This window comes from Aplidium turbinatum, chromosome 3, assembly GCF_918807975.1.
Source record: "Aplidium turbinatum chromosome 3, kaAplTurb1.1, whole genome shotgun sequence".
NCBI classification, from domain to species: domain Eukaryota; kingdom Metazoa; phylum Chordata; class Ascidiacea; order Aplousobranchia; family Polyclinidae; genus Aplidium; species Aplidium turbinatum.
Genome location: NC_137474.1, coordinates 16,482,902 through 16,502,505, shown reverse-complemented (window position 1 = coordinate 16,502,505; position 19,604 = coordinate 16,482,902). Strand labels below are relative to the sequence as shown.

General features: G+C 35.5%; 1 protein-coding gene across 1 annotated transcript in view; it reads right to left on the bottom strand.

The window, feature by feature from the left end:
• The window catches only part of LOC145766587 (uncharacterized), an 82,678-nt gene that overhangs the window by 51,021 nt on the left and 12,053 nt on the right, over positions 1-19,604 (bottom strand). Inside the window, exons 7-20 of the mRNA XM_082578305.1 lie at positions 18,446-18,608; positions 16,568-16,712; positions 14,914-15,092; positions 13,608-13,738; positions 6,462-6,645; positions 5,939-6,140; positions 5,561-5,734; positions 4,604-4,851; positions 4,215-4,356; positions 3,501-3,734; positions 2,974-3,143; positions 2,304-2,394; positions 1,706-1,868; positions 211-352 (exon numbers count right to left, since the gene is read on the bottom strand). Coding sequence (XP_082434431.1) covers positions 211-352; positions 1,706-1,868; positions 2,304-2,394; positions 2,974-3,143; positions 3,501-3,734; positions 4,215-4,356; positions 4,604-4,851; positions 5,561-5,734; positions 5,939-6,140; positions 6,462-6,645; positions 13,608-13,738; positions 14,914-15,092; positions 16,568-16,712; positions 18,446-18,608 — 2,368 coding nt within the window. The remainder of the gene's footprint in view (positions 1-210; positions 353-1,705; positions 1,869-2,303; positions 2,395-2,973; positions 3,144-3,500; positions 3,735-4,214; positions 4,357-4,603; positions 4,852-5,560; positions 5,735-5,938; positions 6,141-6,461; positions 6,646-13,607; positions 13,739-14,913; positions 15,093-16,567; positions 16,713-18,445; positions 18,609-19,604) is intronic.

Below are 19,604 nucleotides of genomic sequence, written 5' to 3'. Positions count from 1 at the left end.
TTGCAAAGTCAGCAATCCCGTTGTTCTAGATATCCCTGATTTCAATAAAAAAGAACACGAAAAAATTGGTATGTATTTACGTAGAATCTGTTGATACATGTTCACACACAACAAAGAAAACACAAAAATTGCTCATAGCATTTGCGGACGTTACTACAGAATGAAACAGGTGCAGGAGTGTTTCCCGACGAATCGAAAGTAAAAACTTACTCAATTCGTATCCGCATATTGAATCATCGTATTCTTCGAATGCGCATGCACGGCTCACCGTACACAAGCCATCGCTGATTGTGACGTCATCCAGAGCAATGTCGCCGCGGAAATCCATGCCGCGTGTAGCAACAAACAACAACTGATGACAAATAGCAAAGGCTGAAAATAGCTCTCGAAATTTTTATTTTTTTTACTATTACGATTGTAAATAGCCAAAGCATTTTTTCGTTACACAAATGTGTAAATCAGTGGTTCCCAACCTTTTTCGGCTTGTGGCACACTAGAAAAATTATAAAACGCACGCGGCACACTTACAAGAGAAGAAAAGTTGCTTTAAAAAATTATTTTCACTTGTGCGATGGATGTGCTTGTTTATACGAACCTTTTTATAGGCTACGACTGAAACGAGGTTGCATTGTTGACAATATACCCGCATTTCGTCGTCAATTCCAAGCAGTCTCTCTCGTTTACAGCTTTTAATTTCAGTCAAAACAGAAAAGCCATGTTCACATAGCCATGAAGATGCAGATGGCAATATAATTTTGATTGCTTTTGTACAGATCATGAAATAGAATTTGGAAGCAGACAGCCAAAACTCTTCCAAGTTTTTTGTGGGAACAGCCTTTGAAAAAACGGGTTGTTTCGTAAATCAATGAACTGTTCTTCTTCTGCAGAAAGATTGCTTGATTCATTGCTTCCAAATGGTGGGAAGTAATGTTAGCAATATCTAACATAACAGCCTAAGTATGACGTGGCAATTACCCTACTGTATCGGAAATGTCATAATTGGTTTCATCGTCACATGTGCTTATTTATCATCTATTGAAGCAGTTAGGCTAGAGCGCTTTTAAGTCGCATATGCTTGTCTGCATGGCTTATTTTAAATATTTATACAGTTCTTTTCCAAAATTCCAAAAAGATTCGCGACACACGTGAGAATCTGTGGCGGCACACTATAGTGTGTCGCGGCACACAGTTTGGAAATCACTGGTCTAAATACTGGCCAGAGGACAAGTTTTTGTGGACCGCAAGTTTCTTGAATCGTCATGGTGGTTTAATTGTCTATGTATAATTTATACATGACAACGGCTTAACTGGTGCACGGTGCAAGAAAAAAATATAGAGAAGAATTCTACTAATAGCCATAAACGTGTTCCATAGACTATGCGATTTATTGGAGCTCACTGCTAAAGTTTACAATTTTTATTCACCAGCAACTTATACAGTAAATTAAAAAACATAAATTTGAGAAAAGGTGAGTGACAAAAGTAAATTTAAAGTCTCTTAACACTAAAATATAAAATTCATAGCCGCGAATAGCTCAAACGACGAACACTCACCTTTGCAAACAAACACTGTAAGCCTAATTCTCACCACACCTTAAAATTTTATCACCGGTTTTATTAAAACTTATTTTGGTGCAATCTTTTAGTATTACTTATGAAAAAATAACTTATAGCATTCCTTTTAAATCAGAAGGTTATGACTTTACCTGATACAGCCCGTGTTGGTTTACTGAAACTTCGGCAGTTTTCCAAAACACTCCATGATTTCCATCTTTGGCCCAGACTTCAACATTGCTTCTGCTGCCAAGTAGTGTTCGATACATTAGAGATAGAGATCCAATGCTTGTACCTAACATGTGGTAGAAAAATCTGAACAAAAACAAAATTTTATAACAATTTTAGCAATATCAATCTAACTGTAAACGTAGCAGCAGGGACGATTGCTCTGACGAAATCACAAAAGATAAAATGCAAGTCGTCGAAACAAAATGCTTCGATGATGAAATTTTGAGAAATGAAGGCAAGTCGGAGAGCTGAAAGATAAGCTGAAAAAGACAAGTCTTAGGTTTTTGAGATGTTGCTCGGAGAGAGGGAAATTGTGTCGGACGAAGAATGAAACAAAAGTGGTAAAACAGAAATGAAGATGAGGAAGATGAAGAGACTGTGTTGCAAAAGACATTGAAACATTGAAGAAAAAACGTGCAGACTGAAAAACATGGTGAAGGTACGGTATTCGAAACAAACCGCTACTCATCAATACAAAACCTTGTTGCTTCAAAGCTAAGTGAAAAACATAATTCTCACTTGACACAAACTGGTCGTGCCAGCCAAACAGATGATAAAACTGCTTTTGCTCCTATGTCTTGATCAGTTGCTTCGATATAGATGTAAGAACCTAAAAAAAAATAACTCAATAAAAATATAGATACTGCTCGTCTACTGAGAGGCAAATACAAAGTAAGGTTTTCATTGCAGCCCACTTGGCATATGACTCCAGTGAAAACAGAATGGTCTGTTCTTTAACGACTTTACACCTACTCATCTGCTCAGTCTTTATGCATCCGACTGATTTTTAATGTCAAATTTAGCAGAATGCCAAACAAAAATTGCAAATTTGATTGATTAATAATTTTTGGATAGGCCATATAACCCTACGTAGGCTGATTAGGAAAATGTAATTTTCACTTAATTTAAAATCATTAACTTAACCTTGTAAATAGTTTAAAATTTAAATGATAGTTCTAATTAGGTTATACCACTGATTTAGCTTATTGATCTATTGTAATTTAAGATAAATTAAGATTATTGCCTAGATTAATGCAACAAAACTAAACTAGCGTACAATACATCCTTAAACACTTAACTACATATTACTACTGTTTAAATCTTTTCATACAATAGCGAGAACATTGTCAAATATTTATAGTTTTTCATACTGCGGCATAATACTGCGGCATATGCTGCTTAAACTCACTGTTGGTGTTTATAAGCGTATGATCCAACGCTGGTCCAGTGAACTTAGAAGGAGTTCGGCCACTATGAAGAGACCAGTCAAAGTCGTCATCTGATTCTTGAGTCCACAAACAGAGGTGACCTTCAAAGTCACAAAATTGTGCTTGTACAGGGCACCCTTTCTCATCGGACCTTCAAAGTTAAGTTCATCAGTAAATAAACGTGAGGAAAGTTCAACATCAACTGGAGTTTAAAAAGCACAGTCGAAATAAAGATGGTGCATTTTTTAACACTGCTGAGATCAAAGCCAGCAGGCCAGCACCTGTTTATAGGCCTATACTTGATAAGTTTTGTAAGTGGGTGCAGATGAAAGTACTGTTATTCATTTAATCTTGCACCATGAAAACCCCAAGCAATTTCAAATGTACTGTAGTCGGCAATTAAAATACAACAAATCTGCAAAAACATAAGCTTATATAAAAAAAAATCATGAATAATAATAATCATCACTATATAAGCCTTGTCATCGCAGAAACAAACCCTCCCCACCCTTCTCTGCAGTCGATTCTTCCATCACAAACAGATGAGGATGGTATACATCTCCCTGAGGTTTCGCACTGGACAGCGTCCACTCCGTGTAGCAAAGCAAATGCATGGCAAGACTGCATATCGGATGTGATGCTGCATTGAGATAGTTCTTCATCTTCTCCGTTAGGGCAGTCAGCCTTGCCATCACAAGTCACAAGACTGCTTACGCATGTTGTTTTATCCTCCATGCCACTGCTGTTTTAATGTAAAAAAGTGTCATTTGGTAACAAGAAGAAAAGTAAAAGCATTATCTCACTCACCATGTGTTGTATGTACAGTGCAGGCTAGACTGTATGTGTTCAGAATGCGTCAAAAGACTCTGGATGAAATCGTACATGCGTAACAATATGCGATGTTTTGATAAAGGGATGATATACTTTCTCTTTTTACTTTGACAACTCTTAAATTTGTTTGATTTGACTTAAAATGACGAAGCTTTGAATATAGCTCGAGGTTGTTCTTTAATCTCATGAACAAAAATTAGTAACTCTCATTATACGTCTCCAAATACAATTAAAAACTGTCTAAATAGGTTTTAGTATAAGCTTAGTATGATAGTAGGCCTACTATAGCCTATGATCAAAGTACTTTCACAAAAGTTACATACATCATTGCAAATCTGCACAAAAGGTATACTACAGATAAATCATTATATTTACATTAGGGTATGTTTACCTGTTAAAACAAAGCATTTCCCAAGGATAACATTGTCCAGTACAAAACGTCTGTGTGAGCGCTGTAGATATACAGACCTCTGCGCATGCGTGGTTGCCATCATGACAAGAGAAGGTGGTTAGATCATTGATATCCAGAATTGCTGAACAAAAGAAAATGCAACTATTAGCGTGTATTAGAGTGATTTAAGCACTAATTAAGGCACAGCATAAGGCATTAAGGAACAGTATATATTTGTTTATCTTCCAATATCATTATTGTATTTGTTACGGAAATATACCTTGGCTCAACAACAGAAAAGACCACACTCATGCTGAAATGTAATCATTTAAACTGTAGCTTTACAGTATAATTCAAAACTACAGAATGTAGCTTTCATGGATACCAACCTCGTTCGTAGGGAAGGTGGTCGTATGCGTTAATTGAAGTCACATCTGCAATTCCTAACACACTATGGAGGAGGTGGATGTTGGGGGATCCGTCACTCTTGCTAAACTTTAGCTCATTCGACTTCTTTAAGAGAAGCGTCTCACTGTTCATCCAGATCAAATCGTTTCTGAAAGAGGTCAGAAAAGTGATTCCACTTGTTCTTCCTGTTACTTCCTCTAGGATTATTTGATGTTCGGAGCCGTCGAAGCTGCAAATGGATCATATGGTGTTGTTGTAGCGTTTGATAACCATTGAAAGGTGTACTGGATATTTATATCAATAAAGAGCTGAATGTGTTTAAATCCAGGCGTGGAGGTTGCTTTAAAAGCATTCGCTGATGAACCACACTTCCTAAATTGCAAGGATTTTCCTGAAATTGTGTGCAATTTAAAAAAAAAGAAGGGTCGCAAAACTTTTTATCCAAAAAACTGTTGATTGACAGTTAAAAAAACACCAATACTTTTGACCCAATATTAAATGCTCATTGAGCGTTTAATCTAACGAAAAGACATACATCAGCGGTGCAAGAGCGACTAGAATCAAATCGTAGTCTATAAGAGATTAAATAAACCTTGTTGAACCTTATTATCACTGTGTAATTCAAAGTGTTGAGATTTAAATTAGTTAAAACTTTGTAACAAAAATACATGCGAGTAAACCTTTGAGCATAAAACATGTGAAATGATAGGCTAGAATAGAGAAGAAATCTATATTTGTTTTTAATATTATCCTCCATAATGTCATTACATGCCTCAGTGTATAAATAACTTTATAGTGTGAAATAGCATAGGTTTTAACAGAATTTTTGAGTAACTCTTCAAATGTTTCGACTCTTGAATGATTAAAGAAATCATAAGCAACTCGATCTCATCCATTTTCAAAATTCCTAAAAACATGTTTTTACATCCGTGTCTTACGCAAATGCTTCCAGTCGATCAGCAATTGCATTAACCCAGTAGAGTCTGTTGCAGGCGATACAGTAGGTTAAAGCATAAGGCCGCAGCGTGGTGTCGTTCACCAGCAAACTTCGACCTTCTCCATTCATTGCTGACTCTTCAATACGGCCAACATAATCGCCCCAAAATAGTCGCCTGCAATTCAAAGAGAAACAGTAAAAAGTAGTTGAGGAAATAGTTCATCGATCGTTGGCCAAGCGAAAAAGAACAAAAGCTTAAGCAAAAAAGAATATGTGAAAAAGTATGTAGACTGCAGTACACTAGCTACATTTACAAAAAAATACTTAAAAGTTAAAATGAAACTTCCATGTTTAACAAACTTCTAGTTTTGACAAATACCTGTTAACCGAGTCTATTGCCAAGCTGATTGGAGCCGACATTCCTCCACCAGTTATTAATCGCTTGTTGAATTTTCGTGTAGACTCATCAGGAAAGCCTGGATAGTCGAGACTAGCCACTCCAATGCATTTGCTGGCAATGTCAGCCCAATACAAGTTCCTATCGTTGTTATCAATCGCAAGACCAACCGGTTGCAATAAACCTGAGTAGAAAAACACAATTTAACACTGATCCAGGAACAAGAATATACCTAAGCCTATAATTAGCAAAAAAACAGAAAAAAAATGCTGAATCAAATTCACAACAGCAAAGGTGAAGTTGCTGCACAGTAGGCTATACATTTTCTTCACGTTTTATAACACTTAACAAAACGTTTCAAAACACTTAAGAATAGATGACATTAAAATTCAAAGAAATGAAGCCTATATTTGGACTATAAAGCACACGTTCGTTCTTTATATGTTTCTACTATCTCCTCCGATAATCTTGAACATCACGCCACACACGCGTGCATTAGGTTTACCGCTTAGAAGAGTAGTTGTTTGAATGCTTGAGCCAAGTGTAGAGATCATGATATCTCTGCTTTTTCTATCTATCCATACAATCATCTCCATCCAACGATTCGGTTGCGGTACTGTGGAGGAGTTATTTCTCAGTTGTCTGTGATAAATCGCGTCAACAACACCTGATGGAATGCTGAGAATCAGCTGAAAATGAAAAGAAAATTCTTGAGTTGATGTACTTCAATCGCTTATCATGGCCATTGTTAAAAATGTCCCCTTCACAGTTTTAATTATCACACTTCAACTGCTGAAGCAATTTTAACTATTGCTCTTTCTATAGCCCAATATCATATCCATGACTACACATAATATTGCTACGACTTCTTTTGTTTGCCTCACGAAAATAGTCTAATTAAAGTAATTGGTCCCAATTTTGAAATAAATGCCTTTAATGTGACGTGATCTGGAAGCAAACTCAAGTTTATCAAGCAAAAAAGATAAAGTGCCAATGATTTCAATCGGTCATTCAATAAGCTGGCGAAAATGGTCATTAGTCATGTGTATTGTGTAGAAATAAATTTTTATTGGTTAAAATTCGAATTTACAATTAAAAAATGTAATGATACTATCGCTTTTTAGATGTAGAAATTGAAAATAAACACAATTCTTTTGACACCTGGATTTGGCGAAATCTTACCAACACTGGCTTGCTTTTAAATTATAATACTCTGTGCCCTAACAAATGGAAGTCTGGTATAATCTTGTGTCTGTTATCTCGTGCCCGTTTGGTGCGTTCTGATGATCAGTTGTTTCAGAAAGAAATCAAAAAATTGAAAAACTTGTTTTTATTTATATTGGTAGCCTCCGATGTCTTGATGAAGCTGACGTAAATGTTGGGGGAAGTAACTTTAATAACCTGAGGTATGCTGATGACACTGTCTTGGTGGCTGCTTCGGAAGCAAAGCTACAAAATTTGTTGAACAAAGTAAATGAAAGAAGTAAAGAATTTAAAACGGAAATGAATGAAAAGAAAACGGAAACGATGATAATCACAAAGAAAAAAGAAAGTGAAATTCCAATCTGTCAAATTAAAATGAATGGAATATCTATAAAACAAGTAAAAAGTTTTCGATATCTTGGGGCAACAATAAGCTGGGACGCCAAAGATGATAAGGAGTTCATTATACGTATTGCTCAAGCAAAAGCCTCTTTCCAGCGAATGAAAACAATATTATGCAACAACATTATACCTTTCGGAACCAGATTCAGAGTATTGAAGTGTTACATTTATCCAATTTTTAAATATAATTCAGAAACCTGGACAATTACCAAATCAATAAGAATAAATGGGTTTGAAATGTGGGCATTCCGAGAAATGCAGAGAATTTTCTGAACTGACAGAAAAAGCAACTAAACTGTTTTGAATCAAATCGAACAAACAAAGAATCTACAAAAAAGTATCAAAGAAAATCAACTTCAACTTTTAGGACACGTGCTGCGAAAAGGAAAGTTTGAACATCTCTCTCTCACAGACAAAATTGAAGGGAAGCGTGCTCAAGGCAGACAAAGATTAACCAAATTAAACCAACAAACCGACAAAACTAGCACCAACATACACCTAATACACAAAGCAAACAACAGAGAATCTTGGAAACTTTTCATGCAAGAGGCAGCCAATGCTTGGAATCAAGTGCGACAATAAAAGAAGAAAAAAGAAAGTCTTAAACACCTTCATAGCTGATAAACCAAAAGGACACGCCTGAAGAAGTAGATTTTAGTTATTTTATTAGTACGCTTGTAAGTTATAACCTTTCTAGGAAAAGATTCAACAAGTTTTGCAAAAAAGCTAGCCAAACTAATCAAAAAATAAATTTTCGTGTCACATTCATCCTGTATAAATTATAATGCAAAGGAATTTATTCTCACACGAGTCAGTTCAATCATAAATAGCCAAAAATCGATTTTGATCAGCTAGTAGCTAGATCATCTTCAGTTAAGCTTATTCAAATAGATTCTATTTGAATAAGCTTGAAAAAAAAGAAGAAACTTCGCTAAAAGTTGTGTTTATTGAGATATTACTGATGTAATGTGATGGTATATATTTTTTAGTTTTCATATTTTATGTTTAAAAATATAAATATTTTTCATCAAGTTCAGTTACTATTTTCTAAAACCCTCTACAGTTTGTTCCACCTTTATTGGGGATCATCAAAAGTCCTTATTTAAATATAATCTATTCATAGTTTCCAATTAAGCAAAATGCTACCACAAAGGTTAAAAGTATTTTCAATTTTCAAAGCATTTTTTGACAGAAGTGGATTTTGTTCGCAAGTGACAAGAATTATATTTGGGCCTACTTGTTGACCTTTCAAAAGATTTATGCTGGAAAGTTCGTATAAGCCTACTTGCGCAGGCGTGAACATTCGACAATAGGCTGTTGACTGAAGTGGTATTTTTGCTAGATTATTGCACTTACAAGAACTGTGTAAATGCAGAACAGGTTTTGATTGTTTTTTTTTTTTATCACCACACCTATAAACGTGAAACGAAGTCAGTTAATCTTTTCAGTTGCTTCCTATATTTATTCTTTGAGTATCGGCTGAGCAATTAAAGCTTTCTGTCATGACAGGGCCATTGCCAATTATTGCAGTTAACAACAGAGATTTATTCTATTTGTACTTAGCATGAAGTCTTGTGTAAATCTGTAGCCAACCAAAAACCAGTTCAGATATTTGTGAGAAATTTTGTCTATTTAAACCTGAATGTCGTGCTTAGCCTCATGTCAAATCTGAACAATTTCAAAGCTGACAGGGAGTTGTTGGGATAAAATCAAAAAGACATTGCACACCAAACAAATAAAATCTGAAATAATTAAACAACAATGGATGATTCTTCATGTAATCTTGTGCAAAAATGTGTTTGATTTTCGTCTTGTATAAAAATTATTATGACAAACACACATAAGAATGATTTTACTAGCCTAACTTAGTCAAATAAATTTACTAAACCACTTTACTAAACCACTCGCAAATCACGTCAAAATGTTTAACCTGATTTAGTCGAGTTCAAAAGGTCACCCCTCAGCCTCCCTGTAAGAAATACAGAGTAGACATGCTGCCCATGAATTAAAAGCAAAAAAAAATGATCCCAAACAAAATAGGCAACATCGCTCAATAATTTTAAGACAACATCTGATAAAACAATTTTAGAAAACCCGTATCCACCATTACTGTACAGTAGCTTTTTCATTCACCCTGTATTATCTGTAAGGTGCATTTTTTAAAGTTTTGGTTTCATTTTTATATGCTGGCATTTTGCACTCATATAGTCGCAATGCATCATATGTTGCACAATATAAACAGTTTTCGCGTAAGAAGAACGTATCAGAATAGGAAAAGTGGTTATTTCTATTTAGTTTGCTCCATTCGATCCTAATTTTGAAGAACTTTGAAAATGATGTAAAAAAATAGATGACTGAAAGATTAAACTGGGGTGTACAGCGTCATATGATATATTGGTGCGAATTTAAATAATGCATGCTGTGTAGGTAAAGGTCCCATACTCAGTTACTGAGCTTAGAAATATGAGAAAATAAGGTTCTTATCATGTAGGCTACTAAGCCTTCGGCACTAACGATAGTAGGGTGGCCAGTTCCTTTCTCTCGGTCTCTTTTCCTTCAGCAACGATATTCACTCAATTTATTACACCCTGCCAACTAATCTCACATCAACTCAACTCAAGAGAAAGCTACCTCCAGATCCTCGCACGTCGACCAGGAGGGCACATCAGCAGCCCCGGACTGATATGACAATTACGACCAGGGGTTTACATGGGCAGCTTCGAACTGATGTAAGACAAATGAACAGATGAAATAAGAAAAATAAACAAATCTTCAAACTACGCATAATGGTACATGCAATCCAAGGACAATCAATAACTTAAACAATCACGCACTCGAAACAATGATTCATGAACTCGAAAATGTGAATGTGGATGTGGTCGGTCGGTCTAGCCGAATCTAAAGTGATGGAAAGCCAAATCACAACTCATGCCGCCTCCTGTTCGGCTATACTGAAAGATCAAAATACGGAGTTTGCAAAATCTGCATGGAAAGTAAAGTTAATGGAAAGAGAAAAAGAGGCAAACCACCAAGGCGATGGCATGACAACATCCAGGCATGGTCTAGACTAAACTCAATTTTAAAAACGTTATCGCAATTATTCTTTTTTCCGCAAATCAATGTCTAAACTATCCCCCAACTCTTTCCAAAGTTTTGCAAAGTTAGAATTATCGCTAGGTTGGAACATATTGGAATCATTGCTAGTATGACTGCAAATAGCTTGAAATTTGTATTGGTTGGATCCGTTTACTCTTCATGCAGTAGTGAAACATAGGCTACATTGTTTTTGATCTGTGTATGCCTCCTGTGTATTTAACACATAACCTGCAGATGTTATCCATTGTCGGAACATAAGCAGAAAAGCCAAAGTTATTGTAAATTCTTATCATCAAACGTTTGTGGCCCATGCTTTGTCCAACATGGATACCGTCAGCGTTTAATTACTGTCAGGACTACTTCAAAGCAGTGGGGTGTGGTGGGGAAAGTAGAAAATATTGGTTTGCTTGGAACAGATTAAAAAAATTCTTACTTTCATTAATTTTTCCTTCGTCTTAAAATGACTAATCAGTATAGTCTATAACCACGCCTAGTTTATTCAAATCTAAGTAGAATCCAATGCAAACATGTAATATTGACGCGTTTTTCCTTTTTTATGCTTTTTAGCAGTTTCATCTAAATAGTTTGTAAGCGTATACCTTCTATATATCTAATTTACATATCTATATATCTATATATCTACAATATATCTAATATATATCTTATTTGATTGCTAAACCGTTTGCATCTTGCAAGTTTAGCATGATGATGTAATAGAAGCGTTTGTTCTAGATTGCACCATCATAATCATTTCTTAATCCTACTTGTAAAATTCATCTCAGTTATTCTACTTTTTACTGCTGTGTGTACGGACAGTTTTAGTAAGTTACCGTATTTGATTGTTGCAATATTTTCTGCATTTGGCCTATTTAGCAATACTATGAAGAAAAAAAAATAAATAAAAAAGAATAAAGCAAAGAAATGAATGTTTTGAACATTCAATGACTTTTATTTATTTAATATGTAAAAAAAAAAATTTGAGCTAGTTGTGCTGATATTTCCCTGCTACTGTAATATTTTTGTTTCGATTCAGTTGTGCTGATGACTCCTAATGAAAGAAAACCGGTTCCACAACATAAATTATATTAAATATTTTTTTTGAAATGCTATTGTTAGTGTTAACCTGGTCAAACGGTTTAAGGTTTGACTTGAAAAAAAAAACTATTGATTTGTTTTCTTAATGATTGCTTTCTGTGTTAGGTAGATTGCCCATTTGAGGAAGTGTCATAGTACCAGTTCACCTTTTCCAGTTAGTTTTTCTCACTTTTGATATATCTAATTTAGTTAGTCAAATCCAGACTTTACGCCAAGTTGTTAAAAAATTAGATTAAGTGGACGAGAAGAGAAGGAAGCCAATCTTCGTATCCACCAGCCATGCCTTTACATGTCTTGCCAGCCACATGCTCTTGAGTGGTATCGAACAGGCGACCTTACGAACGCGGAACCTTTTTTTTCTTCGAGCAACGCTCAGAGTACAAGAAGGCCAACCAGCGCTCTCACCACTCAGCTATGCAGCCGACAGTATCTAATTATCGGTATATACTGTAATTAGTCAATATATGTCTGATTACACAAGTCAACAATTGAAACCAACTTTCATGTGCATGAACAAAAATATGGTTTTAAGGGTTAATTTGGGTCGCTAAGTTTGAAAATAGGTCCACTTTCCGATATAAAATCTGTTTTTTTCACTGCAGCCATCATATATCAACGTGTGATGGCTGCAGTAAAAAAAAAATGATTTGATACGGGAAAACAAACCTCATTTTTGGATTTCCTACCAGCGAAAACCCCCAAACCTCTCATATCTTTGTTGCCTCAAAAATTGTGTTGACTTGTGTTATCTGTCGGTTTAAACTTTTTCTAGACCTCTGCTATATTTGGCATGTTTTTGTCTCTGTGATGGTAAAAAACAAAAACAAACTGAACTGAGTGTTGTTTGTTGTATAAAGTGTCTTCCAAAGTTTATTCCAAGATTATAGTATAAACTTAACAAAGTTGTCGAGAAAAATTTCCATGTGAATCTCTACATGTGTAGCATCTGTCTTTTCCAAATTTTCAATGTGTTCCACACTGCACTGAGAGGCAAAGAATAAAATTAACATAAATTTGCGTAATGTGATCATTTTCTGCGGTTTTCAGTTGATATTTTACTTTGATCAAACCTCGCCAAGCAGGCTACTTGACAATCAAACAAGCAATCAAGAAGCAAAACCTAAACAAACAGTGGCAAATTATTCAATCATGCCAACATCAAAACTTCACCAACGCTAAAGGATGAGGGAATGCAGTTAAATTTGCATGCAAGGTCTAAAGCTCCATTTATCGAATTACATTCAACTATGGTAAAAACACTGTGCGCAGTACTTCATCTCTCACATCAACAAAGATCGAATCTTTCCGATATCGTAGCCTACTCAACAAAAAATACAAACTTGTGGTGTGTAAATAAACCCCATTAGCAACATTATTCCAGCTAAAAATAGTTTAAACAAGAAGTCATAAATCAGTGAAATATAATGTTGGTTATAGCAAGTTCAATGAACAAATGAAGTGTTATTTAGATACTAGATAAATTGAGCCATTACAGGTTGTTATGATCCACCAAGAGAAATGTTGTCGAAATAAAAACTTTTGAACTGTGTTAGCTGCAGCAAGTTTCAACAAACTGATCGTTTCTCCACTAATCGGTCGATTGTTTATTTTTGTACTCTTTCTTTCAAGTAGGTAACGAACATAGGCCAATGGAGATAGCAATCATCAAAAGACATAGCACTGGGAAACGTAAACTTTCTATCAATATTTATCATTCTTGGAAAAAAAATTCGATTACTCAGTAGATGAGATTAGAAAGGCCTGGTTGTTCTAACGTTCTTGTTGGTTGTAGTTGCGCAAAAAGAACAATTTATTGTGAATGTTAATCAACACGATAAATGAATAAGCGATTAACCTCAAGAGATGGAGAGTTATCTGGATCATCAGATCTTCCAGAATCCAAGGATCCAAGTGTGAAAGAGTAAATTCCCTCCGAGGAAGAGATAAGGAGTAAGTTTTGGAGATTTTCGATTACATTATTATTTTCTGCAACAAACAATAAGTTAATGAGAAAACCATGTAAGCTGTTAATAGGTCATCGGTTATTGCATCAAGAAATACCTTTTCGTCATTCAGTTATTCATTGCGATATGAAAGTGTATGCCTTGCAAAAAAACAAGTTTTCGTTAGAACAAAATTTCACAACGGTTTAATATCAACTGTTTACAAGATTTTGACGTAAATTTCATAAAATTATCGCAGGGGTTGTATTTTGCATAAGATTTTATAAATTATTTCAAAAACAACTGCAAAATTTTACCTAAACGCATCATATTATTTTCACGTTTACAGCATTTCACGCCTCCAAATGTTTCTATAGCATGTTTTAAAGGGAAAAACATCAGATTCTTGGCATGACGTCAAGCAATAATTTAATAGTTTGAAATAAAAAAAGTGTATAACGAGCAACAACATCGCGTTTTCCTTGGAATCTTGCACAACAACAAAACAAAGTTGCATATTTCTTATTCTGTTTATTTGGCAAGATAAATAACATTTAAACAAACTGAAACCAGGAAAATGTGTTTAAGGCTGCCTTGTACTTGACCAAACGTCCAAACCATTAATTCTTTCCGACTAATTTTGACATTATAATACCATGATGATCACTTACTCCCCGATCAGAGCGGTGTTCAATAAATCAAATAAATAGCATTTACGATGCACAAACGATTATTGTATTTTCCAGAAAAGTACTACGGTCAAATTATTATTTTTGCCATGAAGTCAGTGGCGTTGGGTTTTACACCACAGGTTTGATCTCAGGCTTTTTTCGGCTTTTTTGTGTAAGGTTAACTACGTAAGAAATGTTACGCTGAGCGTTCTCAGTAAACCTGACAATTTAGCTCTAAAAACCTTACCAAGTTTTATTTAAAGATATTCCGTTGAAGTGTTACAGATTGATCATGTTTGATCATTATTCTCCCTCTTCTTCTCTCTCCCTCTCCTCATTTTGCTTCAAAAAAGTATGGTGTTTATCCCGAAACATCGGGTTCGACTAGTTGTGACTCCTCTATTTCTCTCTATCTTCGGCATCGTCAATTTTTAGGTTTCCTTTTGTCTTCTTTCATTAGATTTTACAAGAAACTGCTTCTTGCATTGTGCAAGAAAAATATGACAACAAAACCCCTAAAAAACATAAATCCCAATAAAAGCTTTACCATCACTAAGAACGTCAGTCACGTGAGACGCGCTGGCGTATAAGTTGCTCAGAATTCCGCCGCTTCTTGAATAGACTTTGACTTTGTAATTAGTCGCTGGTAAGATGTTGTTCACCACGTGATCGAAAACCCGATTGGTCCGAATGGGATTGTTCAAAAAGTCGGTTGGAGCCTCTACCCTGTAAAGAATATATTTTAATTGATGTCTACAAGATAACATATTCGTCTTCTTTTGGCTTAATCTCAAGATGTGGATTCGTTATTTATAGGGCCACACAGACTGTAAAACGTTGAAAGTTATGATATATTAACGATATGACGATGACCAAAGAGTTCATTAGATAGCGTCATGTTGTTTTTTTCTTCATTTTTGTTCTCAGAGCTGTGTGAGCTAAACAGAAAAGTTTACTCAATGTGCTATGGCTACAAAACCTGTTATTATTAAGTCTATATGCAATCACATGGTCAAAATAGCAGCCTAGCCTATTCCTGTTCAACATGTTAATCTCCATTTTAGTTTTGAGGGTGAGGAAAGAAATCTTTTTTTCACTTAGGTGAAGCGCCAAGCATATAAATGAAAAGATAATGCTTTTATCACGTTGTGCCAATGCACGATTGAGAGTAAAGGGTGATCTGGTGTTTCGTTGCATCTGCAACCTAGCAACCACACGGCATTTAACATAATACAATAACGTGAAGAAAAAAAAACTATAAATTACAAACGTTTTCGGCCATACACATGTTAGCCCTTATCAAGTAACAAAATGACTGATCCTACGCATAAATTAAAAATACATAACTGATGTACAATTTATTGTAATAGCTCAATTGGTTAGCCCCGATAGCTCAATTGGTTAGCGCGTCACTTCTGGAACGAAGAAACTTCAAGATCAACAGCGGCGCTGGTTCGACTCTCGGGGTGTGCGCTTGAGCAACGCACGTTAAGAACTGCTCTCCATTCAGCGGTATCTAATGGATGGAATAATTCCTCAGAAACAAGACTTCAACAATCGGAAACTTCACTCTGTCAATCTCAGTGACCGGGCCTGCGTCAGTGATTCAAAGCCTCTACAAGTATGCGAAACTGCCACGATTAAGCTCTGCAAGAAGCTTTCTCAGTCCGAGGATAAAGATTCAATCAATCAAACATACAATGAATCGAAAAAAGAAACGCACAAGAATGAACCGGCAAGACAAACGAGAGGCACATCGTATGACGGTTAATTACGCAAGGAAAAAACACATCCCAACATGACGCATGAAGTAAAGACGTTTAGCAGATAAGAGACACCTGAGGCAAATAACTGCTTGTTGAGGCGAATATTTGTAGGACAAGTAAGCATAGGAAATAAAAGTGACATGAAGTTACTGGGACCCAAATATAAAAACCAGGACCATCTACCAGGCACTTCCAGGAATATAACATATAAGAGGCTTTCTCATTCCGAGGATAAAGAGTCCAAAGTAACCAACCATCTGCCCTTTGAAGATGCAAGAAAATTCTTCCGGACCTCAACCCAGCCTTCCATTACCCCAACTTGAGGAAGCGCTACAACCAATTAAATGACATAAACTTTGAGCAAGTACTGCAGAAGTTGAGTAAGTTTATCAAAGTTTTAACAGCAAAAAAAATGCTTCAAGTAAATATACCCACACGTCAATTGATCGTCCGTACACTGATTCAATCATCAATAGAAACGAATCAAATATTCCTCTCTGAGGTGACCTCCATGTAATAGTGAGCCTGGTTAAGTCTGTTTGCTGGATGGCAACTTGAACGGGTGGCGACGGTGCTGAAATCAGTAATCAGAAAATCAATAGTATTCATCTCGAATTGAACCAATAATTGCCTTTAGTCAGAAAAATGGAATCCAAACAGAACCCCATTTAATGTACCAGTAGCCTATAGGGTTGCCATTTGTCAGGATTTTCTCTGACATGAAAGACAATTTTGTGTTCAAATCTGCGTCAGGGAGAAATGTTAAAACGTGCCTAAGTGTCCAGGATTTTGATACTCCCTAACAAGCGCGTCAATGGATGCATTTCAAGTAAGCTATGTGAGTCTGTTAATTATGAATTGTTTTGCTTGGTAAGGTAATGTTACTGCAAGTGCTGTAAAATAAAAAAAAAAGTTTGTTGAAAAACTTTAGATCTACGAAGAGAAAGAGAGAGTATAGGCTATAGTTGATAAACTGCATAATTTCCTTGGAGAGTGTGATTCTGTGCTATTTTTCTTGTTCATAAATGTTATTGTTTAGCTAACAACTGACACTTGGAGTAGTAAAATGCAACAATTCTTGCTGTTTTTATGTTGCTTCTTATATTCCTACCGTCATAAACTGTGGTAACGCCAATATGCTTTGGAAGTAGGCCTATCCTAAATTTATACCATAACAAACGTGTTTGACACGCAAAAAATTGTCAACACGACTGATATAAACTTGTCAGGGATTATGCATCATCAAATCGAGGGCTAAATAACAGAACGAGCTAAGTCCATTTTTGCATTTTTTGTGGTTAGATACTGGAAAGTGTTTCTCAAGCCCCGTATTTTTACTGACAGAAAGAGCTAAGGTCTAGCCTGAATAGGTTTCTCAGAACTGACTGCTCATTTTAAATTACTAAAAACTGTAGTACCGTATTACGATTTACGATTCCAATGTAATTTCTCTTGAACGTTGTCACTTGTAAAGAATAACGCAAGTACCCCAAAAATGATCGTTTAGCTGTTGCGAGATAACATTAATCAGTGAGAGTTGAATATCCCCAGACAGCAAAATTCAAAACTCATATCTCATTTAAAATTTAAAATTTTAAAATGCCATTTTCTCAAAACTACTTTTGGGTGACTTGGCTCGTTCTGTTATTTAACCCTCGAAATATGGTAACCCTACACTAGTCTACTGTAGTTTGCTTGGAAAGACGACGAGATAAAAGCAAGATCCTTCCATTCTAAATTGTCAAGTTTGGTGTTTTGTTTTCAGTTCTTGTGATTTCACAAATAGGCCTACTAAGTCTTTGGCACTTGTGACAAGCATTTTTTCATAATATTCCCATCGTTATTGAATCTTGACATCAGCATAAAACGTTTCAGATTGACATTGAATAACTCATCGCTATCATGCTGCACTATATGAATGAACTCAGACAGCCACTTCAGTGGAGAATAAGCTTGCAGTTATTGTGTTATTGGGTACATAGTATGACTTAATGGTATTTTTTTTAGATTATAAGTGAATCTTGTCCTATGACAAAATAAAACTCAATGAAAACTAGAGAATTTTTGTAGAAGGTTTAGAAAATTTAGACCAAGTCCAAGGTATGATACAATGTATTCAATACATGCTTACTTGTGTTTTTAAAATAACAGGTCTGGTGAATAACGACAGTGGAATGATGCAGATTAATTGAAAAATAATTGTTTTTATTAGATTGCTGCTTTGCTTGTCAAATCCGTGAAAGTCCAAACTATAGCCTAAAGCAAAACTTTCATGTTCTGCCACTAGTTGAATGGCCAATGATGATTCCTTACGTGTAATCACAGAAGCAGTCGTTAAAATAGGTCTTCTCTGACGCGGCAGTCGGGTTACCACATACACAGTGTAGCGTGTACCGGGGGAATTGTCGACGAATAAACGTCGGTTCGACTTCTTGGGCAACTCTGCAAGGGCAGGAGTTGAAGGAACTGTGTAGACCTGAAAAACGTTCTTCCTATGAATGATTCATTATGAACAAGAATACTTTTATTGCAGCAAATAGGTTACGACATAGCCTACAAGCAATTGTAATATTTTTAAAACTTTTTAAATCAGAACATAAATTTGTTATACGCAGTAGCGTTGACGGGTAGGGAGGTCCATGTAGTAATCTTGGCATTGGTCCGAGATTATTTTAGAGAAGTAGAATTTTTCAAGGAGCATGAAAACTTACTAATTAATATTTTTCTGCACACTTTTGGCACTACAAACTACACTACACAGTTATTTTTCTACCATGTCCTATCATTGGCACATTGAGTTTATTTCTTTCCATCAAGTTTGTGCACCCTTACTAAAATGATTCGGTCTCTTTTTTCCTTGCCAAATTTTATCGAAACTTAAAACACCAATCACGGTTGTGTTCATTCACATGTGATTAGATGATTTTTTGAAATTAGTGACATTGCATTACCGGACGTACGGCTCCGCTTTTCCGGCAAGATTAGAAAGATCAATTGTTAATTTAACCAATTTTCACGCCTTGCTACAAGCTTGCTTTTAAAATAAAAACCTATACTACTTAAAAACCAACTTCTGTACTCTTGTATAACCCACAAAAGTAAAACATTTTGTAAATCAGAAAAAAGACGTAGGCCCAACCCTTCTGGTATTTGCAAATAAGCCAAAAGCGGATGCAGTTTCGCGGCCCCATGATTTACAATCTCTAGTTGAATTGCTAAAAAAATTGTCAAACTTTTGTTTGCAATTTCATAAACATTTTTGGCAGATTCTGAAAACTTCACATTTTTCTGAATGTGACCTTAGTTGAAATAGAAGGCAATAACAAAACTTAAACAAAAAATAAAATAACTCGATTTTGAGTGCAAACGAAAGTCGATCAAGATGACAGCTTTGTTTTTGTTCTTTTTGTGCTATTTGAAGTGTTGCAAACGAGTGGATGTTTCACCGATCAACTTTTTTGGAATTGCTAGA